A 22,565-nucleotide genomic window follows, 5' to 3' on the forward strand; every position below is an offset into this window, starting at 1 on the left:
ATAATTATATATTTCAAGAGTACATTTTATTTAAGCCAACACATCCAAAATCTTATTTTAATAGGTAATCAATGTATAAAAATGTTACCAATGAAGTATTTTTTTTTTCTTCAAGTCTTCAAAAACTAGTGTGTGTGGTTATATTTACAGCACATCTCCTGTGGGACAAGCCACATTTCAGGTGCTCATTCACTACATGGGGCTGGTGGCTACCAAATCAGACAACACAGCTCTGGCCCAGCCTCTGTCCTGCTATTGGAGGGATCTTTGCTCAGACCATAAGCTTTAGTCTTCTCTTCTGCGGACTTTAATGTTTTAGATACTACATTGCAGATTCTCTGAACTTCTCTAGAACTTTCAAACTGTATCCTTGCCCGTGTGCCACCCTTTCTTCCTCCCATCTACCCCCTTGCAACCCTGGCATCCAGTACTTCCAAATGGTTGTAGTTGCCCCAAATTTCACAGCTAGTTCACATCTCCGTGTCTTTACGTGCACCCCCACCCCTTGTCAGCTTGTCACTGTCGACGCCTACACAGTTTGCTACTCCCTGCTCCCAGAAGCCCTTTTTAAGCTCTGAGCAGTTGTGCCTTCCAATCTTTGTAGTTCCATCCCTGAACTGTGTTTCTCCTCTTGTGTATTTCATGCTATACCGTCAGCAATCATATAAGCGCAGAAACCAAGATTCATTGGCACATAGTAAATGTTCTATAATTGTGTAGATAAAGGGACATATGGGTAGATGACAGATGGCCAGGCAACCAACCAAATGAGCACGTTCTAAAGTCACCTATAAGCTCAGAGTGGGGGTGGAGGATGGGTGCCCCAATACTGTGTACATGGTGTGTATTTCATACTAATGGATGGTTATAAGGATGATTCTTCTTGTAAAAATGGTATCAACTTGGCTTCCTAACTCTGTTAAAAACCCTTCATCTGAAATTGTTCCTTGGGTAGAAAAAGCCCTAAGTATATCATCATAATCTTGGTATAAGGGTAATGATTTGAATTATGTGGTATCACTATCCTACTACCCACTTAGGACAGTTTTTGGGATTCATAATCTAGTGGGAGTGGGCTAAATGAATATCACAACTCTGGCTCAGAGGGACTCCAAATTTCTTTAGCAACAATAGCAGTATTAGGAGTAATAATTATACTGGTAAGAGTGATGATAATTAATAATTATATAATCATCTAAAGTTGATAAATTTTAAACATAATTTCATGCTTAGCCTCAAGTGGTCATAAAGGTAACTTTATTTTTCTATAACTGAATTTAACTTAGCTACAGATCCATCTTTTTCATTTGAGAGTAGAAAGTTCTTCTTTTTAATAAAGATTATTTGAGAAAGAGAGAGAGAGTGCATGGGTGGGGGTGAGGGGCAGAGAGAGAGGGGAAGCAGACTCCCCACTGAGCATGGAGCCCAATACAGAGCTCAGTCCCATGACCCTGAGATCACAACCTGAGCCAAAACCAGGACCTGGACACTCAACCGACTGAGCCACCCAGGTGCCCCAAGAGTAGAGAGTTCTTAATCTTGTATTTCAGGTTGCCTTGGTCACTTCAAGTTAAAAACTCAGTCTCTGGAGGGCAGTCAGTTCAGAGTCTAACTCTACCTCGGGGCTGTTTCCCTGTGAAGGGTCATTTGCTCCTTCCCATCTGGGTGGTGGTGGTGGTGATGGTGGTGGTGGTGGTGGTTTCAGGAGGCAGCTGGTGAAGTCACATGGGTCTTTGGGCAGCATCAGCTGTCTTTGCTCCTGCTTCCGATGAGAGCTTCACAGCTGGCGTCCCTTCTGTCCGTTCCTTCTCTTGGCACAGTCAGAACTCCCAGCTCTGACTTGGGGTCTCACTCTGTCGCCTCCTGGCATCTTCAGAACCTACTGTCATCCTCGCTCTGTATCTGGCTCAGGGGTACTCATGAAGAAGAGGGCCTGTTGGGTTGAAGAAATGTTCAAAAAGTCCTATAGGTTGTTACCAATTCCCTGCGTATAAGATTTACTCCTCAAGTCTGTCTGTCTGGAGACTCTTAAATTCAATTTATCCTGGGGTTTCAAATAATCTCAGGCTACCAAATTTACCTGAAGTTGACAGTTCAATAATTTACCATGATTATCCATCAGAACTCTTTTGGTTGCAAGTGAAAAAAAAAAAAAAAGAATTCAATTTCACTTAGCATGAAAGAAAGAAAAGAAAAAAGGAAAAGGAAAAGACAGGAGAGAGGGAAAAAATTTTTTGAGATTACATGATATATTTATCAGGATCCTTTTGATGGCAGCTGACCAAAATTCAGTGGAAGTTGGTTTAGGCAAAACAACAACAAATAAAACCAAGAAAATTCAGAGACAGAGCTGAATTTGGACAGGGCTGGAGCTAGACCCTCACTAAATGTCCCTGTTCAGGCAGGCAGGATTTTCTGCCAAGTTCCTGGATAAATGGTCAGTGGCTCTGATTGGCCTCTTCCAATCATCGGTCTTCCCAGACTTGAACCATTCTCTGTGACTTGGATATTCTCCTTGGCCAAGCAAGGTTCAAAGGACAGCCACTGGAGTTGGCTCCAACCAAACTATGAGGACTTGGGAAGGGAGCGTTCCCCAAAGGAAATTCAAACTCTGTTTCCAGAACAGGGACGAGAAGTTTTTATTAGGCAGGCAACCATGGGTCTACTCCAGATGGGAAACCTCTCATCTAAGAGGAGAGTCTTTGTGAAGTGTTGAATTCATATGAGAACATGGTGGGTGACCAGAGGGACTCAGAGGAAGAAGGAAAATATCTCTGGGCTTCCAGCCCTCTGCACAGTAGGGATTGCTGTGGATTATGCCAGGTTCTCTTTCCTCCTTCTGTGGCTCTGAGGAGAAGGGCCTGGGAAGCTTAGCCTTTCTCTTTAGCATCATGTTCCTGATCCTTGAAGAAGGGAGGGTCTCTCACCACCAGCCTATTGTCATCCCACTCAGTTGACAACCCGCCCCCCATGAACATTCTTGGGGCTGGCAAGACTGAGGAGAGGCTCTCTTTGTTGGTTGTGACACTGTCCTTCTTGATCCTCCTATCCAGGGGTGGGGGTGGGTGTCTAAAGAGGAAGAGAGCCAAAGAGGGGCTCAAATGCTTTGAATAAAGGAAAAGAGAGAGGAAATTTTAACGTGACCTATTTCAACGTCCCATTCTATTGCAGAAGAGCCATAAAATGAGCCTGACTGGCACCCTCTCTTTAGCTTGGTGGGGAGCAGCCTCATTCTGACCGGCGGGACCCTCACATCACAGCTTAAGAGCCATAAAGCTCCCGTTCACAGTGCTGGTGATTATTTACCTTGGACCCGAGGTCATCAGCCCTATCTGCAATCAGCAAAACAAACAAACAAACAAATAACAACAGGAAAAAAAAACACACCACACCAATTTTCTCAAATCTCCCAAGATTTAAAAAGGAACAAAAAGTTACTGGTGTGTTTGCGGACTGTGGTGATTATGTGGTTCAATCATTTTGATTTACAATTGCATCTTTGTCCTTGTAGAAATAAGTCCCTGCAGCTGAACAACGGGAGATAGAAGTGGATTAACCTTCTAGCACGGGCATATAAGACTCGTTCTAGGGAGCAGGCCTTCATTTGAGGTTAACAAAAAGTCTCCAGTTTCCATGAATACACAAAATTAAAGAGCATTCTCTCCTCCTGCGGCCCCCCCCCCGCCCCCGCTTTCCTTTTCTTTTCTTTTGATCTGCCATGGAAAGGGAATTATCGGCAGCGTCTAAGCCTCTGTTTTATTTTTCCCCTTCTGCATTTTGCATCATAAAGCATTCGAATCTGCTTGGCATGTTCCAGGAGCTCTGAAGTAATCTTCGGTTGTTGCATGGAAGTGGACTGCAGGAAAATGAGAGACAGGAGGTCATCCTGCAATGTAAAGTTTATGGGCCATATTGCAAAGACAAATGGCTTTTTTACTTCCCAGAAAGAAACAGATCTGAGGAGGCTTCTCTTTGCGTGTGAAAGGGCCATAAACCAGGCCAGTGACTCTCAGACCCAGAGGTGGGCATCTGCATCACCCCGAGGGCCTATGAAAACACAGATCGCCAGGCCCACCTGCAGAATTCCTGATTCAGTAGATCTGGAGTGGGCCCGAGAGTTTACATTTCTAGCAAGTACCCAGGGGATGCTGTTGCTGGGGCTGCTAGTCCCGGGACCACACTCTGAGAAGCTGCACACTCCACTGAACTGAATGTACAGAGAAAACCATTCCTCCTTCTCCAGCGGATCAGAGAAATAGACGGTTTCCTACATAGTGATATTCCCAGTACTTCATTATTTCCTCCAAAGTGCGTATGAATCCAGAGGCTGGATGGAGAGCCCCACTGGATTCTGGTCTGGGCCACTGGAATTCTCTCTGCTGTCCCGCTGTAACCTGGTCATCTCTCTCATCAGGATTGTGGGAATAACCTAAGACCAACCTAGGAAGAAGCGAATGCTCTCTCTTCAGAGCTCGCTCTAGCAAGGGAGTCAGCCACCCAGCACCTGGGTTTTGGCAGAGACTCCAAGGCAGGCAGAGGGCTGAGGAGAGCTTCACAGTGAGAAGAAACGAACGGCGTCAGGTTTGTCCCAGTGGAGGCTGGTGGCCTGCAGAAGCTGGTGGTGGGCGCACTAGGATTGGGCATCCTGTGTGATCAGTTAGGGGAGCACGTTTGACCTTCTCTGGTGGGTCCTAAGTGGAAAGCAGGGACAAAAATTAAGGAAGGTGTCCACTATTAATCATGTTCTGGCCATTTGGGGCCGATTGTTACTGAGGTTATTTATTGTTTGTCTTCCTGGATTGTTGCGGAGACGGGCGTCTGACTTCCTACAAGACTGACTGACTTACAGCACGCTGGCTTCCTGAGCTAGTGATGGTACATATGGGTCGGTCTCCTGGGCACCAGGAGGGTTACAGTTGTGGGTCAGAGTTCTGCTTTTATATATGGTCTGGCCACTGTCTGTTCACACGTTCAGTCTCTCCGGATACACAGTAGATACTCGCTTTTTATCACTTGCTAAATTCTTGGCATACCTCACGTTGGCCGATGTCCATTAAATAATGACCGATTTTTAGGACATGCCCACTTGTGTGGAAAGTATTACTTGAGGCACGCAGAGTTTTATAAGACACGGGCACCGATGTCCCTGAGAAGCAGCCTAAGTCACGTGGGCATCAAGGAGAAAGAAAGGTCAGGGTGTGTGTTGCTTAGACTCTTCTACCACATTTACTGTAGAGGGAGGAGGAAGAGGGAGTCCAGGGTCCCTCTCCTCTCCCGGCTCAGGGCACTTGGTCCCAGAGGAGAGCTCAGCTTTGCACCTTCCTTCACATCGGGAGTTGGCATTTTCCCTGGGGGGTCAGATCCCCGGGCCCCCCCCCGTCCGAATTCTTGTTGCTCCCCATAAACCCGGGGCTTCTCTGCTGCAGGTGGATGGGCTGAAAGCCAAGCTGGCCACCCAGGAAGGGGAGCTGAGGCAGAAGAATGAAGACGCAGACAAGCTGATTCAGGTGGTCGGCATAGAGACGGACAAGGTGAGCAGAGAGAAGGCCATGGCGGACGAGGAGGAGCGGAGGGTGGCCCTCATCATGCTCGAGGTGAAGCAGAAGCAGAAGGACTGTGAGGAGGACCTGGTCAAGGCGGAGCCAGCGCTCACGGCAGCCCAGGCGGCTCTCAACACCCTCAATAAGGTAGGAGGACGGTCTGTCCCATCTGCTTACCCCTCCCCCCCCAGGGGTGGGGGGAGGGGAGCGGCTCCAGTGACCCAGACAGCGCGCTACCCTGGCGTCCCAAAGAGATCCAAGGGCAAAGTTGGAGGGTTTAGGGATCCAGCTGTCACTGGCTTATTCATTCAGCAAACACTCATTTATTTTATTTTTTAAAGAATTTTTCTGTATTATTTATTTGAGAGACAGAGAACAAGCATGAACAGGGGGGAGGGGCAGAGGGAAAAGCAGACTCCTCACTGAGCAGGGAGCCCGATACGGGGCTCGATCCCAGGACCCCGGGATCATGACCTGAGCTGAAGGCAGACACTTAACGACTGAGCCACCCAGGCGCCCCCAAACATTCATTGAAACTGACGACATACCGACCGATGCAATCCCAAGGATGTGAGTCTTAGAACCAACCAGAACAGGAGATGCCGACTAGTCCGGACCCTCCACTCCACAGAGAACAAAGCAAGGACCCTGAGAGGAGAACTGACTTGCCCAGAGTCACTCCATATTAGAGCCAGACTTCAACTCACACCCTCAGAATCCAAGTCCAGAGACCTCCCAGCTGTGTACCCCATGGTCATTTCACCCATTACAAGCGACAGGACACATGAGCCTTATAAAGCCCTGAGAAAATACTTAAGATAGGAGACGAAAACACATGTTAGCTCCAAAATATGAAAAAAAAAAAAAAACCTAGGTAATCAAAATTAGCAAATATTCAAACGTCAACAACACGTAACTGTGTGTCCATTAAATTCAACTCCTATACGTAACCATTTGGTAGACGAAGCGTGACTTCTGAGATGTATTCACGAGGTACTTTTATTTAGGTTCCCTGGAGATGTACTCCATGTATGTGTGTCCTGGAGGGGGATGGTCAGCTACTTCTTCCTTCTATTTTTCACCATTAAGCTGCTTTCCCATTTGGATAACCGTGGCTGAGAGGCAAGGGCAGAAAGGCAGAGAAGGGGGCAGACAGACTCTGGTCATGAGCAGCAGATGTCAGAGGGGGACCAAAAAGCTGACCCTTTCTCTGTTGGGATGCTCACGTGGAGACCCTCCGCCCAGTCTCCCCCCTGCAGGGTGCTTTCTCTTCCCTTCACTTGGACCCCTTGGCCAAGGCCTAAGACAGCCCATGCTGGTTCTGCCGACACATCCCCCCTTGAAGGCAGAGCAGGGGGGACTCAGGAGCAGGTCTCATGAAAAATTCTCTCTGCTTCTGCTTTGACACCCTCAGGGCAGGTGAGGCATTTGAGAGGCAGACACACCGGCCTTCTGAAACCTCCATCTCCCGCCTCACTTTGGCATCTGGCGGTTTCAGGCCCGGGCAAATCTAAAAAGGAATTAGGAACGCTGTAGAATCCTGTGACATATATAGTTCCACGTAAATTGTAATTTGAGAGATAAGTGCATTCTAGGACTTTTTACAAAGGATTCTAGGATTATGCATTCCAGGATTTTTTATTTTTTATGCCCTAAAGGTTAAGGCCTCGAAGGCCCTAAACAGACCCCCACCCTATATCAGGAGAAAACACCAGAGTCTCTACTGGGAACCTGGGTACCGTGGGGGTGGACCAGGAATTGGAGGGGTAGCCCAGTTACGCTCCCACTTCTCAGCCTGAACCTGGTAGCTCCTCCCAGCCCCTCCCAGCGGCACCCACTTCCATCTGTAGGCCTCTGATGAGCCTGTACCCCTCCCCGCCGCCACCTCTCCTCCTGCCCCCATCCTACCCATATTTCAAGCTCAGACTTATGATTCTAGATCCGTCTCGCCCTTTTCTGATTCCCCCAGCACGAACCACGAGACGACTTCTTTGACGCACACACGTGAAGTGTTTGCTGATCGTGTCCTGCTAATAAGGCAGACGTCTTTCATAAGATCTTCTGACACAGGGGTTACATTTCCTAAAATGAGCTGAGACCAAATCCTGGCTGTGCCGTTCACTGGGTGTGGCTCTGGCTATGATTTTCTCTCCACTCAGCCTGTTTCCTCATCTGTGCAAGGGAGGTAATAGTGACGCAGTCCCCGTTAGGTTGTCACAAGGATGAAATGAGATCATGTATGAAAAGAAACTAACAGATGGCAGCCACCCACCTGAGTGACCTTTTTTTTTTAAGATTTTATTTATTTATTTGAGAGAAAGAGCAGAGGGAGAGAGAGAAGCAGACTCGCACTAAGCACAGACCCTGACTCGGGGCTCGATCCCACGACCCTGAGATCATGACCTGAGCCGAAATCAAGAGTCGGAGGCTTAACCAACTGAGCCACCCAGGTGCTGAGTAATCAAACAGCAGTTTGACCACATCATCCCTCTGTTCCAGAATCTTCCATTGGCTTCCCATCATACTCAGAATAAAATCCACAGTGGCCCACGAGACCCTACCATTGTTCCCCTCTTCTGCTACACCAGTGACTAGTCTTCCTCTTGTCGCTCCAACCCCCCACACTGGCCTCGCTGTGTCTCAGACACCCCAGCACAATCCCACCCGAGGCCTCTGAACGAGCAATCAGCTCACTGGGAAGTCCTCTTCCCCCAAACCCCCCTGCATCCTGGTTCCCTCTGTTGGGTGTTTGTCCAAAAGTTACTTCCACAGGAAATAAGTAATAAAAGCACTTGTTAATTTCATTAAAAAAAAAAAACTCAGGATATACTAGAAAGAAAATATAACCCAAGGTGAACAATATTTATAATCATGTCATATTCATTCTGAACATTAACTAAAAATTTGATATAACCATAATAATTAGGAGGGAAAGGAGGGCAGTAAAAATAGCTAAATATTCACACTCTAAGTAGGAAGTCACTTGCTAACATCTAAAATGAAAAATAGGGGCCCCTGGGTGGCTCAGTCAGTTAAGCATCCGACTCTTGATTTCGGCTCAGGTCATGATCTCAGGGTCCTGAGATCAAGCTCCATGCTCAGCAGGGACTGCTTGGGGTTCCCTCCTTCTCCTTCTCCTTCTCCCTCTGCCCCTCCCCCCTGCTCGCACACACACACTTGGGCCTGCGCGTGCGCTCTCTCGCTCTCGAATGAATGAATGAATGAATGAATAATGAAACAGCAGCATAGGCATATTCCTTATCAATAAGGAGTAAATTCTAGAAGAAACAGAAAAAACTGTAAGCCATGACTTCTACAGAGCTGAAGTCAGAGTCTACCAGGCATGGGTTTCGTTCTAAGCCTTATGGCCCTATTAGAGTTTGCAAACTCTGTGCATGTATTACACAAACAGAAAGAAGCTACAATTTCAGTGGCTCAAGAGCACAGAAGAGGACATGGCTAACTGGCTAGCCGGGTAGGAACTAGGGAAGAGAATGCCCATGAAGCAAGGACGATAAGGAAGAGCATTTTCCTGGATGGGGCAGGGGTGGAGAAAACCATCTCAGAAAGGAGCAATGTTTGCAGAGACACAGATGCGTGGGGAGGGGGGTGTGGAGTGTGTGAGCCATGGTGCACGAGTGGGCGCCTCAGGAAGTGAGGTGATGATGAGTCTCTGAAGGTGGGTTGGCCAAGATCATTAGCAGCCCACGGCATCACTAAGAAGTTGAACTGTGGACCAGGGTTTACAGTCTACGGGTTGTAGAATGCATTTACGGGGTCTCAGGCAGCATTTTTTTTTTTAATTGAAGTATAATTGACATATAATGATATTCCTATCAGGTGTATGACATAATAATTCGGTGTTTGTATATATTGTGAAATGGTCACCATAGTAAGTCTAGTTAATATCCATCACCACACACAGTTATAGATTTCTGTGTGTGTGATGAGAACTTTTATGATTTCCTCTCTTTTCAAATCTACGGCACAGTATCGTTAGCTATAGTCACCCTGCTATCCAGACACCCCCAGGACTTACTTCTCTTACAACAGGAAGCTGTACCTTTTGACCCCCTCTGCACATCTTGCCCTCCGCACCCCCCCTCCCCACCCCCACCCTCCATCACCCCACTTGGTGAAGTGGAATGGATCAGCCTGTACCAAGTGTGATGAGGGCATTACTGCTTCGTGGACCCAAGGACCCCTAGAGTATCCTTAAACCCTCCGTGTTCACAGAACTCTGGTATTTCATGACCACTTCCCTGTTTTCTCATCGTTTGCAAACTTAACAATAAATCTGTAGTTAATGCATAAAGAACACCTGTAAATCAGAGCCTGGTAGTAAGTCTCTGCACATTTTGAGGCTCTGCTTTGGCAGTTTTATTTCACTTTGATAGCTAAACTGAAATAAATCCAGTGTAACTTTTCCTGCCTTAGTGGAGGAATGGTTTTGTTTGTAATTTCATGGCCTTTTCTGCCCCCTACAAAGTTACTTAGAGTTTTCTCTTTGTTTCCTATGTATTTTTTACAGTGAACTCATTTTTTTATTATTCAAGTAACATATAATGACATTTTCATTATTAAAAACTATTCGTCCGGCCCCTGGGTGGCTCAGTCGGTTAAGCGTCTCTTAGTTTCGGCTCAAGGTCATGAGCTCGGGGTCCTGGGATTGAGCCCTGCATCATGCTCAATGCAGAGTCCCTAGCATCTGACTTTTAATATTAGCAAGTAACATAAAAAACAGATTTTATAATACTTTGGAAAATTCTAGAGTTTCCAAATTGAATGGACTTCTTTCCGACAGGACCTCTTAAGGCCTATGTTATGTGATTAAGCCTGGTACTAAAAGTGATGGAGATAGCACAAGAAAATAAAACCTCAGATGAACCTAACTTATGAACAGTGGTGTAAGACACCTATAAAAAGTACTAGTAAATCAGATTTACTATGCCACCAACTGGCAAGTTTTCCCTATATGAGATTATGCATGTAACCATACCCAACCCCCTAGTCAGAGATGAAAAGCTTCATCGTCATTTTAGGAGATGTCAAAATGGGACTTAACACAATTCAGCATCGTTCCCTATTAAAACTCTCAGTAAAGTAGGAATACAAGGATATTTGGATATTAAGCTAACAGATGGCAATCAATCCCAATCCAAGGACAAAACATCCTATCCAATGGTAGAACATTAAAAGCGCTCCCATTAAGATAGAAAAAGCATAATAATGATCCCTGTCACCATTATAAAAAAAAAAAGTTGTCCTAGAATTTCTAGCCAACACAATAATAACTGAAAAATAATCATCATGTAAATGTTATAAAATACCTGTTATAAAAAATAATAATAGGGAAGAGTTAAGGGCCCATCACAAAATAATTTACAAAAATGTATAGCTTTCTTAATATCAACAGTAGCCAGTTGGAAAATATGATACTTGAAAAGAGCAATCAAAGCACGAGATACAAATAAGCGAATATAAATTTGCTGAAACAACGTGAAGAAAACTGCACATCTTTGTTGAAGAACATAAAATAAGATATGAATAGACAAATACGTATACCAAGTCTGTGTATGGGAAGATTCAGTATTACAAGGATGTCTGCTACTTCTCAAATAATTTAAAAGTTAAATGTAAATCTAAATTACCTCCGGTTTGATTTTTGGTTTACTTGTGTCAATGTCTTTAAGTTCATATCATTTAAGCAGCTGTTAAAGATTTAATAACCTAAATGTCCAGCAATATGGAGTTGGTGAAGTAAATTGCAGCTCATCTAAATGAGAGAAAACTGCATACTTTATTTAAAATCATGTTTTACAAAAACAACGACACTGAAAACTTCAGATATAATTTTCAGTGAAAATCAGATTCAAAAAATAGTATAAATAGTGATTGATATGTGTATATTTGTGTGTATATGTCCATGTGCATGTACACGAATGAGCCAGATAGATATTTTTTCCTCTGTGTATTCCTCTTCATGTATATACTCATTGTCTTTCTTCTCTGTGTCTTCTAGTCTCTATGTCATCTATGTGTGTGTATATGACATGTGCATATATGACACGTGTGTATGTGTGACGGGTAGGGGCACGTGTGTGTAAACATGATGGGTATGTATATATGTGATGTGTGTTTATGTGATGACATATATATGAATTATGTACATATGTGTAGTTGTGTGACATGAAGGTGTGCATACATACGATCTGTGTACATGACACGTGTATCTGTGGCATGTATGACGTGTCTGACGTGTATATATGTGATGCACGTACGTGTGTGTATGACACGTATGTTTGTATACACATATGTGTGTGGTATGTGCATACATGTGTCGTGTGTGTATGACATAGAGGAGTGTGTATATGATACGTAGTTGTGAATACATACGACGTGTGTATATATATGACATGGGTATATGTAACATTTATCTCTGGGTAGGAAAATTATGAGTGATTCCTGCTTTCACCTTTACCTTTGCTAAATATTTCATAATAAACATTCTTTTAATAAAAGGACAGTGTTACCTTATAAAACAGTTAGCAATAAGAAATAAAATTATGAAAGAACTAAAAAAAATCACAAGTTCAGATCGATTTTAATATATGTGAAAGACCCTTCTGAACAGAAAAACAAAGGATGATATCATGGTATCGTCTGGAAAAGGATTATTAAATTTGGCTCCATAAAAACTAAATTTTATATACCACAGAATATTATAAACAAGATTTTTTAATTTAAAAAGAAAGGAGTTAATATCCTTAGTATGTAAGAACTCTTATAAACTGGGCTGGAAATCCACCATTTGTCTCCCCTGGCCCTTCCCCATTCTATTTTCTCCATGACCTGGGAGGCTGGCTTGGGTGACCTCAGACACTTTCCCTTGCCCTCCCTCCCCCTCCCTCCCTCCCCCCCCCCCCCCTGTCCCCCCCCCCCCCCCCCCCCCCCCCCTCCCTCCCCCCTCCCACTCTGTCCCTCCCTCCCTCCCTCCCTCCCTTTCCCTCCTTCTCTCTCTCTCTTACCCTCTCTCTCACTCTTCTTCTCCTTCCCTCTCTTCTCTCTGGCTTGGTTCTTCCAACCACAGTTTCCAGGGGTGGAAACAGAGCCACCCCAGCCCCACCCAGCCCAACTGCTACCAGCCCCGGGTAAGGCACTCTCTCTTTATAAAGAGTTCCCCTTAAATTAGCCAGGATGTTATATCATCTTTTTGGCCTGCAGGGACGCTGACCAATACAGTAATCAAAAATAAAAAGATAACAGCCCAGTAGGAATGTAGGCAAAGGTCAATACCCAATTCACAAACCAAGAAACTCAAATTGCTTAAAAACATGAAAAAAAAAATAGTATCACTAGTAAATATGTATATGCACATATATGCACATATATGAATGAAACCAATATTATCCCATTTTCAGCCTGTCAAATTGAAAAAACAAATTTTTTTTTTAATGTGACCAATGCTGAGTGGGAGCAAACGTAAACTTTCTCCAACACTGAGAGCTGGAGTTGGAATTTCTGGGGAAGCTCATAGTGTGTACAAAGAACACCAAATATGTGCCCTGCCCTTTGACCCAGCAAATCCACTCCCAAAGAGCTAATCTAAGCTTTTCACGAAGATCTATGTGAAGAATGTCCCGCAAAGCATTATCCACGTGGTTAATTTGTGGAAAGGTTTCCAGAAATTGAATGTTTGACATCAAATTCTGTTTGAGAAGAATAACAAACGACATTCTCTCATGCCTCTTTTTTTTTTAATTTTTTATTAACATATAATGTATTATTTGTTTCAGGGGTACAGGTCTGTGTCTCATGCCTCTTTTTAAAACTTCTGCCTACGCTAGCTCCAACATATGTCCCAAACCCGGTCACCTGCCACCGTCTCTGCTGTTGAGAGTCCCGGTCACCTGCCACCATCTCTGCTGTTGAGAGTCCCGGCCCCAGGCTGGCTCAGTCTCCTCCCTGAACAACTGTGTAACCTGCCCTGCCACAGTGGGGCCAGCCACAAAAAGCTCTCAGAGCAAAACCACATCATTTCACTCCTTGCCCAAAACCCTCCAGGGGCTTCCCCTTGGACGTTAGAATGATATCAAACCGTCCCCTGTGGCTCTGGATCCTCCCTGGAGCTCTGATCCTGACCGGCTCTCCTGCCCCACCTCTACCACCCTCCCGACCCCACTCTACAGAGAAGGAGAAATTGGAGTAAAAACTTGGAGAAGAGTGAATGCATCAGGCAGCAGGGAGAGCAAGAGCCTGATGGCAGGAGTGGGGTGCAGAAACCAAGCACGCCTGCTGTTGGCTCACTCAAATTCCCGTCTACCTTCTGAGAACTGTTTCTTCCATCCTGTGTTCCTCTTAGGAGAACCATATCGGCCTGCCCTGCTGTGACTGGCGACAGGAGCCCCACCTAACTAAACAAGATCATTTCCCAGGACAATTTTTTAAAGATTGATTGATTGATTGATTGATTGATTTAGAGCATGCAAGCGGGGGGTGGGGAGGGGCAAAGGGAGAGGGAGAGAGAGAATCTCAAGCGGCCTCCCCACTGAGCAAGGAGCCCGACACAGCGTTCAATCCCAGGACCCTGAGATCATGACCTGAGCTGCAACCAAGGGTCGGCCACTTAACCGACGGAGCCACCCAGGCACCCCCTCCCAGGACATTTTTATTTCCACTTGCACTGGAGAAAAAGTCTCCTCCCCTTCTGGTTGCAAAGTGATGGCTGTGACCTTTAGCTGCCGACCCCCATTCATTCCAGGTGATTGTTGGACACCCATGTTGATGAGCACCTGCTGCATGCCAGTTTCTGTTCTAGGCACGGGGGTGACAGTGGTTAACAAGACTGATGAGGTCCCTATTTCAGATGAGGATATGGAAATTCAATAAGGAAAAAGTTGGTGATCATTTCTGATGGCCCCGAGTTCTCTGCAGATCATCAGGGTGCTGATAGAAAATGATGAGAAGGGGAAGCTGATGAGAAAGTCTTTCTGAGTGGGCAACATCTGAATTCTGAATTTAGATCTTGATGAATGAGAAGGGATGAGCCATGCAAATAGCTTAGCAAGAAGTGTCCCAGGCTGGGGTCCTGAGGTGGGGACGAGCTTGCAATCAATGCGCTGGAAGGAGGTGACCGTGGCTAGAGCTCAGGGACAGACAGACAGTGGCACAAGCTGAGGGCACAGGGGTAGGTCGTATGCCTTGCATCACGAGGAAACTGCTATTCAAAACAAGCATGCGCAAGGAGAAGCAGAAACAAAAGATCCAGAGAGCCCATAGATGCTCAAAACACAGATCCACTCGTCCTTACAGCCAGCTCCCGGCTCATTGCCCTCAGATACTTGAGCGAAAAAGTCCCCCTTGTACTTGAGCTGGGTCTTCTGTCACTACTACCAGAAAGGCTGTGAGTAATTTACAGAGAGAGACTGAATATAAAAAAGACTGGAAGGAATTACATGGAAATATTAACAGCGACATATCTGGGTTGTAGGATTCCATTTCATCTCTATACGTTTTTATATTTTCTTCATTCAGGACATTGAGCATGCTGAACTTAAACTGGTTTAAAATCGTGGGGTTTTGTTTCTGACTCTGCCCCCTCCCCCCGCACATACATTGTCCTCGCATCCCCGCCTCTGATGAGTTTTCATGACCAAATGTGAAAATAGTTTCAGAAGCAAAGAGCATCTTCCCACGTGCTTTCATTAGGTGCAAGAAGTAATCCCCCCCCCCCCCCCCCCCCCCCCCGGCCGTTTGTAGATTTCCAGGCCCTCTTGGGCTGGAAATTAATTTGGCATAGGGGCCATAATCTTTGAAATCAAGACTTTTCCCCACTTCCAAAATCAGCCCCCCAAAACAAGAGCTTTTCAGGCCATAGGCTTCTCACGGATGGTCATGACAAACCTTAAGTCAACGTCACACGCAGTTAAGACACAGCTTCACTCACAGATGAGTGCATCCCCCTGCTTCCAGTTTATAGATGGAAATACAGAGACCTGGAGAGTTGAAGTGACTTGCCAAGTGATGCTTGGAGCAGAGGACGACCCCACATCTAAGCACGGGCAGTGACTGTGCCCGGCTTTCGGTCTGAATTATTTCCTGGCGGAAACTGTCACTTTGCTATCAGGACAGTCAAGTGTAGTTAGAATAAGCTCATGGAACAAAGCAGTTTAATTAAAGAAAAACAAAATTTGTTGGGTTACAGGGCTAGTCTCTTCAATCCAAGATGGGAAATTAATTTATAATAACCTTATCTTTTATTCATAGCATGCTGCCTATTTCAGAGTATATTGGCATCCTTCTATTTTTCTGTTGAATGTGAAATAATTGTGTGTTTCTAATGGGCTGTGAGTGGCCTTAAAGAACTGAACAAACAGAGCTGAATCTCGGTTAGCCATTCGGGGCGGTGGGGGGCAGTCTGAAGCCCTGGGGAGTAGCTTTGGTTTCCTTCGGATGAGCCATGACATTTAAGCTTCCGAGGGCTCCACAAGCTTCAAAGCAGCCCTTTCAGAATGACCGCCCTGGAGCCCAAGTCCACGAGCAGCCGAGGACAAAGAAAGCCCGTCCGCTTTTCCCTAACCACCTCGTGCTCTCTCCGCAGACCAACCTGACCGAGCTGAAGTCGTTTGGGGCCCCGCCTCCAGCTGTCAGCAACGTCAGCGCGGCGGTGATGACCCTCACGGCCCCCGGGGGCCGGGTGCCCAAGGACCGGAGCTGGAAGGCCGCCAAGGTCACCATGGCCAAAGTGGACGGTTTCCTGGACTCCCTCATCAACTTCGACAAGGAGAACATTCCCGAGAGCTGCCTCAAGGCCATCAGGCCATACCTGCAGGACCCAGAGTTCCGCCCCGAGTTCGTGGCCACCAAGTCGTACGCGGCCGCGGGTCTCTGCTCCTGGGTCATCAACATCGTGCGGTTCTACGAGGTCTTCTGCGATGTGGAACCCAAGCGCCAGGCATTGAGCAGGGCCACCGCAGACCTCACTGCCGCCCAGGAGAACCTGGCAGCCATAAAAGCCAAAATCGCTGTAAGTGAGGCCGGAGCCCCCCCAGCCACCCCAGCCCGCGGGGCAGCCTCTGGTGCCAACCGCATGTGCCCCCATGTCCCAGCGCCCAAGTGTCCCGATTTTGAAAAAGAGGCAGAGAAACCAAAGTGGGATGCCAAAGCTCCTGACTTTTCAATTGAGGCACCTCTTGCTCTTTCTCAAATACTCTACAGTCCACGTGAGACAAATCCAGCAGACCGTTGGTCTTATGTGATCTGCGCTGTTCTATGGAAGCTTTTAGAAGCAAGTAGTACATTGTGGTTTGGGGGGTGGTCCCTTGACCATAAATGTAAAATGGCGAGGGTCACTAGCTTTTATTAACCTCTTGGTGATGTTTGGAGTAGATCTGACTCTCTCCAGACTGGGGAGTGGGGCGATCGTGGATTTACACCTGTTTGAGAGAGATTCCCCCTTGAACTTCACCTTTGCCCTTAAAATGGATACAACCAAAGCTAGAAATCTGAATCCCTCAGGACGGGAGAGCAGCTGAAAATCCAATCCGAGCTGTACCATTTATAGATGTATGACCTTTAGAAAGGTCTTTAAAATGCCCACACTTCAGTTTCCTGAAGTAAAATGGACACAGTAACCTCTCGCTTATTGAGATCATAGTGACGAGGAGAAGACGAGGGCACAAAGAGCCACGTGGGGCTGAGGCCACTGCCACGGTCACCACGACCATCGCTTCCCGACCTCTGCTCTCCCTCCTTCTCCCGAGGCACGTGCTAGCTCTGGTGATCGGTCACTCCTGTGATCAAGTGCAGTCCAGAACGCTTCCTGGATCTTTCCTTTCCGCACACGCATTCCAGGCAAGCAAGAGCCTTGCGGCAGATCGGTCGTGATGGTAAAAAGGGCTTTACAGGTGGTGAGAAGTAAGCTCCGTATGACCCAGGTGTATTGACTGCCAGATTAAATTCTGAGGCTGAGGGCGCTAGTTCAAAGAACCTTGCCACCGATCTCTCTCTCTCAAGAAAAGAAACTTGGGCAAAGCAGCTAATCTCTCAGTATGTTGGCTTTATAAATCCAGATGTTCAGGGGCCAGTCTACTTAAAACAGGTGATAATCACCTTAACAATGGCCCTCTAAAAAGAACACCCAGGGCAGAACACCCGAACACCCCCGTGGCTGATTTTGAAGGGCAAAAGCCTCCTGATAGTTTTTGTATTCCACAGTCTCTCCCAGAAAAATGTTTTAAGAACTGCATTTTCAAAGATTTTTTTTTTTATACTCAAGTTATTTTAACTAAAGGAACATTTGGTGCAAAGGGAATGTTTTCAAAATGTTTATACCTATTCACTAGCCAACATTCACATGATGGGCCCACTCAACCTGTGAAAGCAATAAGCATATCTTTCAAAGACTTGGCTACCTTAGGAAGACACTTCTTTTCTGCCAAAATATTTTTTTTTAAATGTATTCTTGCTTTTAACAACCTCCTCTCCATCCTTTGCTCATCCACATGCCTGTCAGCATCCCAAGAGTTTGGACACTCCCCCCACTAACAACAGAGGCCTGATACCCACCCCTAACTTGAGGCCCACCCCGGGCAAGGAAATTTTCCCTCTATGACCCTGAGGACATTGCCAGCCTCCTCCGGTCCCCAAGTCTTATTTTTAGGATTTTAGGATAATTCCAAGTAAAGAATATTATATCCAAGGTAAAGTTTCTTTTTTTAAGAAGCATATATCCAGACAGATTATCAAATACATAAAAACATGGATAGTGGCACTTTTATCTACATGTTATATTTTGGGTGGGTTTTGCATATTAGGTATTTTCCTTTTTTCTATAATGAGCATATATTAATGTAACAATTTATAAAAAGAATGGCAATAAAAACAAGTAAGGCATGTTCACGGAGCACATACTGACAAGTAAGCAAAATATCAGCGAAAGGCATCTAATGAGAAACCACAGTCTTCCGCCCTTTGCGTGCTTGTGTCTGCCTCAGAGGACTGGTCGAGCTACTCAGAGCCTCCCTTTGCCTGCTTGTGTCTGCCTCAGAGGACTGGTCGAGCTACTCGGAGCCTTCATACTCGTAGCTTCTACGCGTTTCCTTTGGCCCACACTCACCCAGTTTTTGTCAACGATTTCGTTAACCACCAGTATTTAAATCAACAGGAGATTTTCGTAAAAATCTGATTTCTGGCCGGTCCTAAGGTCTTCAGATTCCCCAATATCATGAACCAATCCTAGAGTTGAGTAGCGCCTTCCCATCCAACCCAGGTCTGTCCCAGGTTCCCACCGATGCCTATGTTTTTCAATGCCAGACTCCCCTGACCAGCTTCCATCATCTTCCTGGCCCCGGCTCATGTGAATGTAGAGCTCCCATCTCTACACTGTGCCGGCATCCCTGTTTCTTGATATACTTTAGGCAGGCAGGTTGGCACTCTGCCAGACGAGGCTCTAAGATGTTTATCCATGTGTCTTCTCGATACCATCATGACAACTAGTTTTAGTTGATGTAACCTGTATTTCTTGTCCTGGCATATAGAGGCGGCTTCCTTGGAACCTTCTGTTTTCAAGATAAAATTATTACCCGTTCCTTCAGCTCTTCCCCCAACCTCCCACCTCCCACCTCCCACCTTCTCTTACCATTACTGATTGTTACTTTTGCTTTTGAGTCACCAAGATGCAAAATATCTCCGTTCTGTTCTGCAACCAAAGTTAAGTGTCCCGTGCTCTGTTCACTGACTGACTGGGAAAGCTGAAAAATCAGTAAATTCCCTTTGCATTCTATGAACCTTCCTATGTTGTTCATAGCAGATCTAACTGGTCCATTAGAATTATGTTTCCTTTTTTTATAGAAATTATTTATTATTTATTAGTAACAATCCACAAAATGCTATTTGGGCTAATAAATTCTGAAAACGCAAAGGATATACAATAAACATGCAAAAATCACTATTTCTATATGTAAGTATTGAACAATCCAAAAAGGAGATTAAGAAACTAATTCTTTCTTTCTTGGATAGTTGACACACAATGTTGTATGAGTTTCAGGTGTACAACATAGTGATGTGACAGGTTTCTATGTTCTCTGCTCACCACAAGCGTAGCTTCCACCTGTCACCACATAGCGCTATTACAATATCATTGAGTGTATATTCCCTATGCTGTGCCTTTCATCCCCATGATTTATTCATTCTGTAACTGGAAGCCTGGACCTCCCACTCCCCTTCACCCACTTTGCCCATCCTCACTTCCTCCTCCCCTCTGGCCACCATCAGTTTATTCTCTATAGGTCTGATTCTGCTTCTTGTTTAAAACAATTCTATTTTTAATTCATTTCCTTTTTTTTAATATAATTTTCCCCCTCCCCCTGGAGTTTCCACTTGCCTTTGTGTTTTCTTTCTCTGCCATTAGATCCTTTTGCATAGCCTCAATTACCCTTCAACTCTCCATGCAATCCAGTATCCTACCACTTCCATTTTTGCCCTCAAGACCTTTCACTCTTGGGGCGCCTGGATGCCTCAATTGTTAAGCGTCTGCCTTTGGCTCAGGTCATGATCCCGGGGTCCTGGGATCAAGCCCCGCATTGGGCTCCCTGCTCCGTGGGGAGTCTCTTCTCCCTCTCCCACTCCCCCTGTTTGTGTTCCCTCTCTCGCTGTGTTTCTCTCTGTCAAATAAATAAATCTTTAAAAAGAAAAAAAAAAAAAGACCTTTCACTCTTGTCCCAGACTCAGAGTTCCAATCAGTGTTGGAGAGGAAACACGTTCACTGCTTTCTTGGGTTGGTTCCAGTGACTTCTGGAGCTCTTGACTTCTCTTTCCTTGATTTTTTCTCTTGCTTGCTGGCGCTCACTCTTAAGTAACTTGCTCAGAAATGTTAAGTAAGAGGTAAATTTTCTGAATGGTTCTGGTCTGGAAATACCTTTATTTGACTTCTAAACTGACCAGGCAGTTTTGCTGAGTACTGAATTCTGATGCTAGTTTTTTTTATCCCCCTTAGAACACTGAATGCCTTACCCTTTTCTTTAGTGAGAAGTCAGATGAGCAGTCAGGGTCCCATTCCTTTGTCAATGCACTGTTTCCACTTTTCTGAAAGTCTTTACATTTTTTTTCTTTATTCTTTTTTTTCTTGAGAGAGCACGAGTGGAGGAAGGGGCAGAGGGAGAGAGAGAAAGAGAATCCCAGGCTCCATGCCCAGTGCAAAGCCCACGTGGAGTTCGATCTTATGACCATGAAATCATGACCTGAACCAATATCAAGAGTCAGATGCTTAACCAGTCAAGCTACCCAGGCACCCCTTTTTCTTTATTCTTGGTTTCTGAAACTTTGCACTGGTGTGCTTAGCTGCCATTTTTTAGATTCATTGTACTCAGCATGTGGAGACTTCTTTTCTTTGACTCTGGAAAATTATTTTGTATTATTTCTTTGGTAATCTCCCTTCTGTTTACTTTTTGATCTTATTTTCTAGAATGCATGTTTGTTGGATGCAACAGACTCAGCATTCTGATGAGTCCTTTGTTTCCTCAGGGTCACTTTACATTTTCTTATACTTTCTAGATTTCCTCAAATTCATCTTTTAACCCTTCCCTTGAATTTATTATTTTTTTACATTAACAAGAAAATAATGTCTGCAACAGTTTTTTTTTTTTCCCTCTGCTCCTTTTGCTAGCATTCTCTTCTTGTTTTATGGATGAAACATCTTGAATTTTCCTAGGAAACTATTCATAAAGGATTTTATGCTTTACTGTGCTCTTGTGATGGAAGTTATCTCTTTTCTCAGGTGGTTTTTTCCGCTCTTGTTTACCTTAATCTAGGCTTCATTAAATGGCTTCTTGTCCTTTCATGTTTAAAAGAGTAGTGTTCAAAAGCTGGTTATAGCTCTGCAAGCAAGGGCAGAGCTGACTGAGAGGCAGAATTTGTTTTCAGGATCAGTTGAGTTATGTCGGATGCATCCTCGATGCCAGAATGTGATGTCTTCTCTCTGCCATTATTGAATCTCCTGCTGGTGACACGAACGCCTGGTGACATTGGACACTGAGCCTGTGGGTGGAGATGGGGGTAGAGGATCAGTCAGCTTCCAATGAACCCTCTTACTTTCAGAACCCCCCTCCATCCCACCTGACATTTCCAAATCCCCATTGCATGCCCCCTTTGGTGAATTGAGGCCCGCATTGTGTTGCAGCTTCCTGTGCCCTCCTCTGGCAGTTTCCACTCCCCTGTGAGTCCAGTCTAACATAAATCGATTGGAAACCCTCACTCTCCAGTGACCCTCAACAGTTGCTCAGTGTTAAGGATTTATGATGGTTTTTTTTGTTTGTTTGTTTGTTTTTTTAAAGATTTTATTTATTTATTTGAGAGAGAGAGAACGAGAGACAGAGAGCATGAGAGGGAGGAGGGTCAGAGGGAGCAGCAGACTCCCCACCGAGCAGGGAGCCTGATGTGGGACTCGATCCCGGGACTCCAGGACCATGACCTGGGCCGAAGGCAGTCGCTCAACCAACTGAGCCACCCAGGCGCCCCAAGGATTTATGATGTTTTTAAAATTATTTTAGAGAAGTCTTGGGAAGAAGAGGAAGTAAATGAGTGTGGCCAGTCTGCCATTGTCAATCGATGGCTCACCACCTGCTTTTCAAACTGCTTGGCTGTATAAACTTGGCCCTTGATTTGTTTCTCTTGGGACGTGGTAATGGCCAGCAAAGCAGCCCAAATCCCAGTTACTGCATAGACATGAGACATATTTAGAGGTATCTACCATGTGTCCCTACATCTTCGTGTATGCAGATATGTATTCTGAGGGCAACACAAGCTACGTACTTCAATTCTAAACTCTTGATGAATTTAGAAAACATTGAAACCATGTCCTCTTACAAAATTCTCCTCTACTTCAAGATAATTGGACAGAATAGGTGAGGTTAAGCAAAAGTTACCTGTCCTCCTAGGACCTGAAAGCAAGGAGAGGACTAAGGCTGCACACGGCCCAATCCCAAACCCTAGACCTCCAGTGGGAGACACAGCATGCATCTGTCCCGG

The 22,565-nt window shown here is 45.3% G+C and overlaps 1 protein-coding gene across 1 annotated transcript in view; it reads left to right on the forward strand.

Moving 5' to 3' along the window:
• Positions 1–22,565, forward strand: part of DNAH9 (dynein axonemal heavy chain 9) — a 338,385-nt gene that overhangs the window by 219,587 nt on the left and 96,233 nt on the right. Inside the window, exons 49-50 of the mRNA XM_032431745.1 lie at positions 5,427–5,687; positions 16,141–16,566. Coding sequence (XP_032287636.1) covers positions 5,427–5,687; positions 16,141–16,566 — 687 coding nt within the window. The remainder of the gene's footprint in view (positions 1–5,426; positions 5,688–16,140; positions 16,567–22,565) is intronic.

This window comes from Phoca vitulina, unplaced genomic scaffold (assembly GCF_004348235.1).
Source record: "Phoca vitulina isolate PV1807 unplaced genomic scaffold, GSC_HSeal_1.0 scaffold47, whole genome shotgun sequence".
NCBI lineage: Eukaryota > Metazoa > Chordata > Mammalia > Carnivora > Phocidae > Phoca > Phoca vitulina.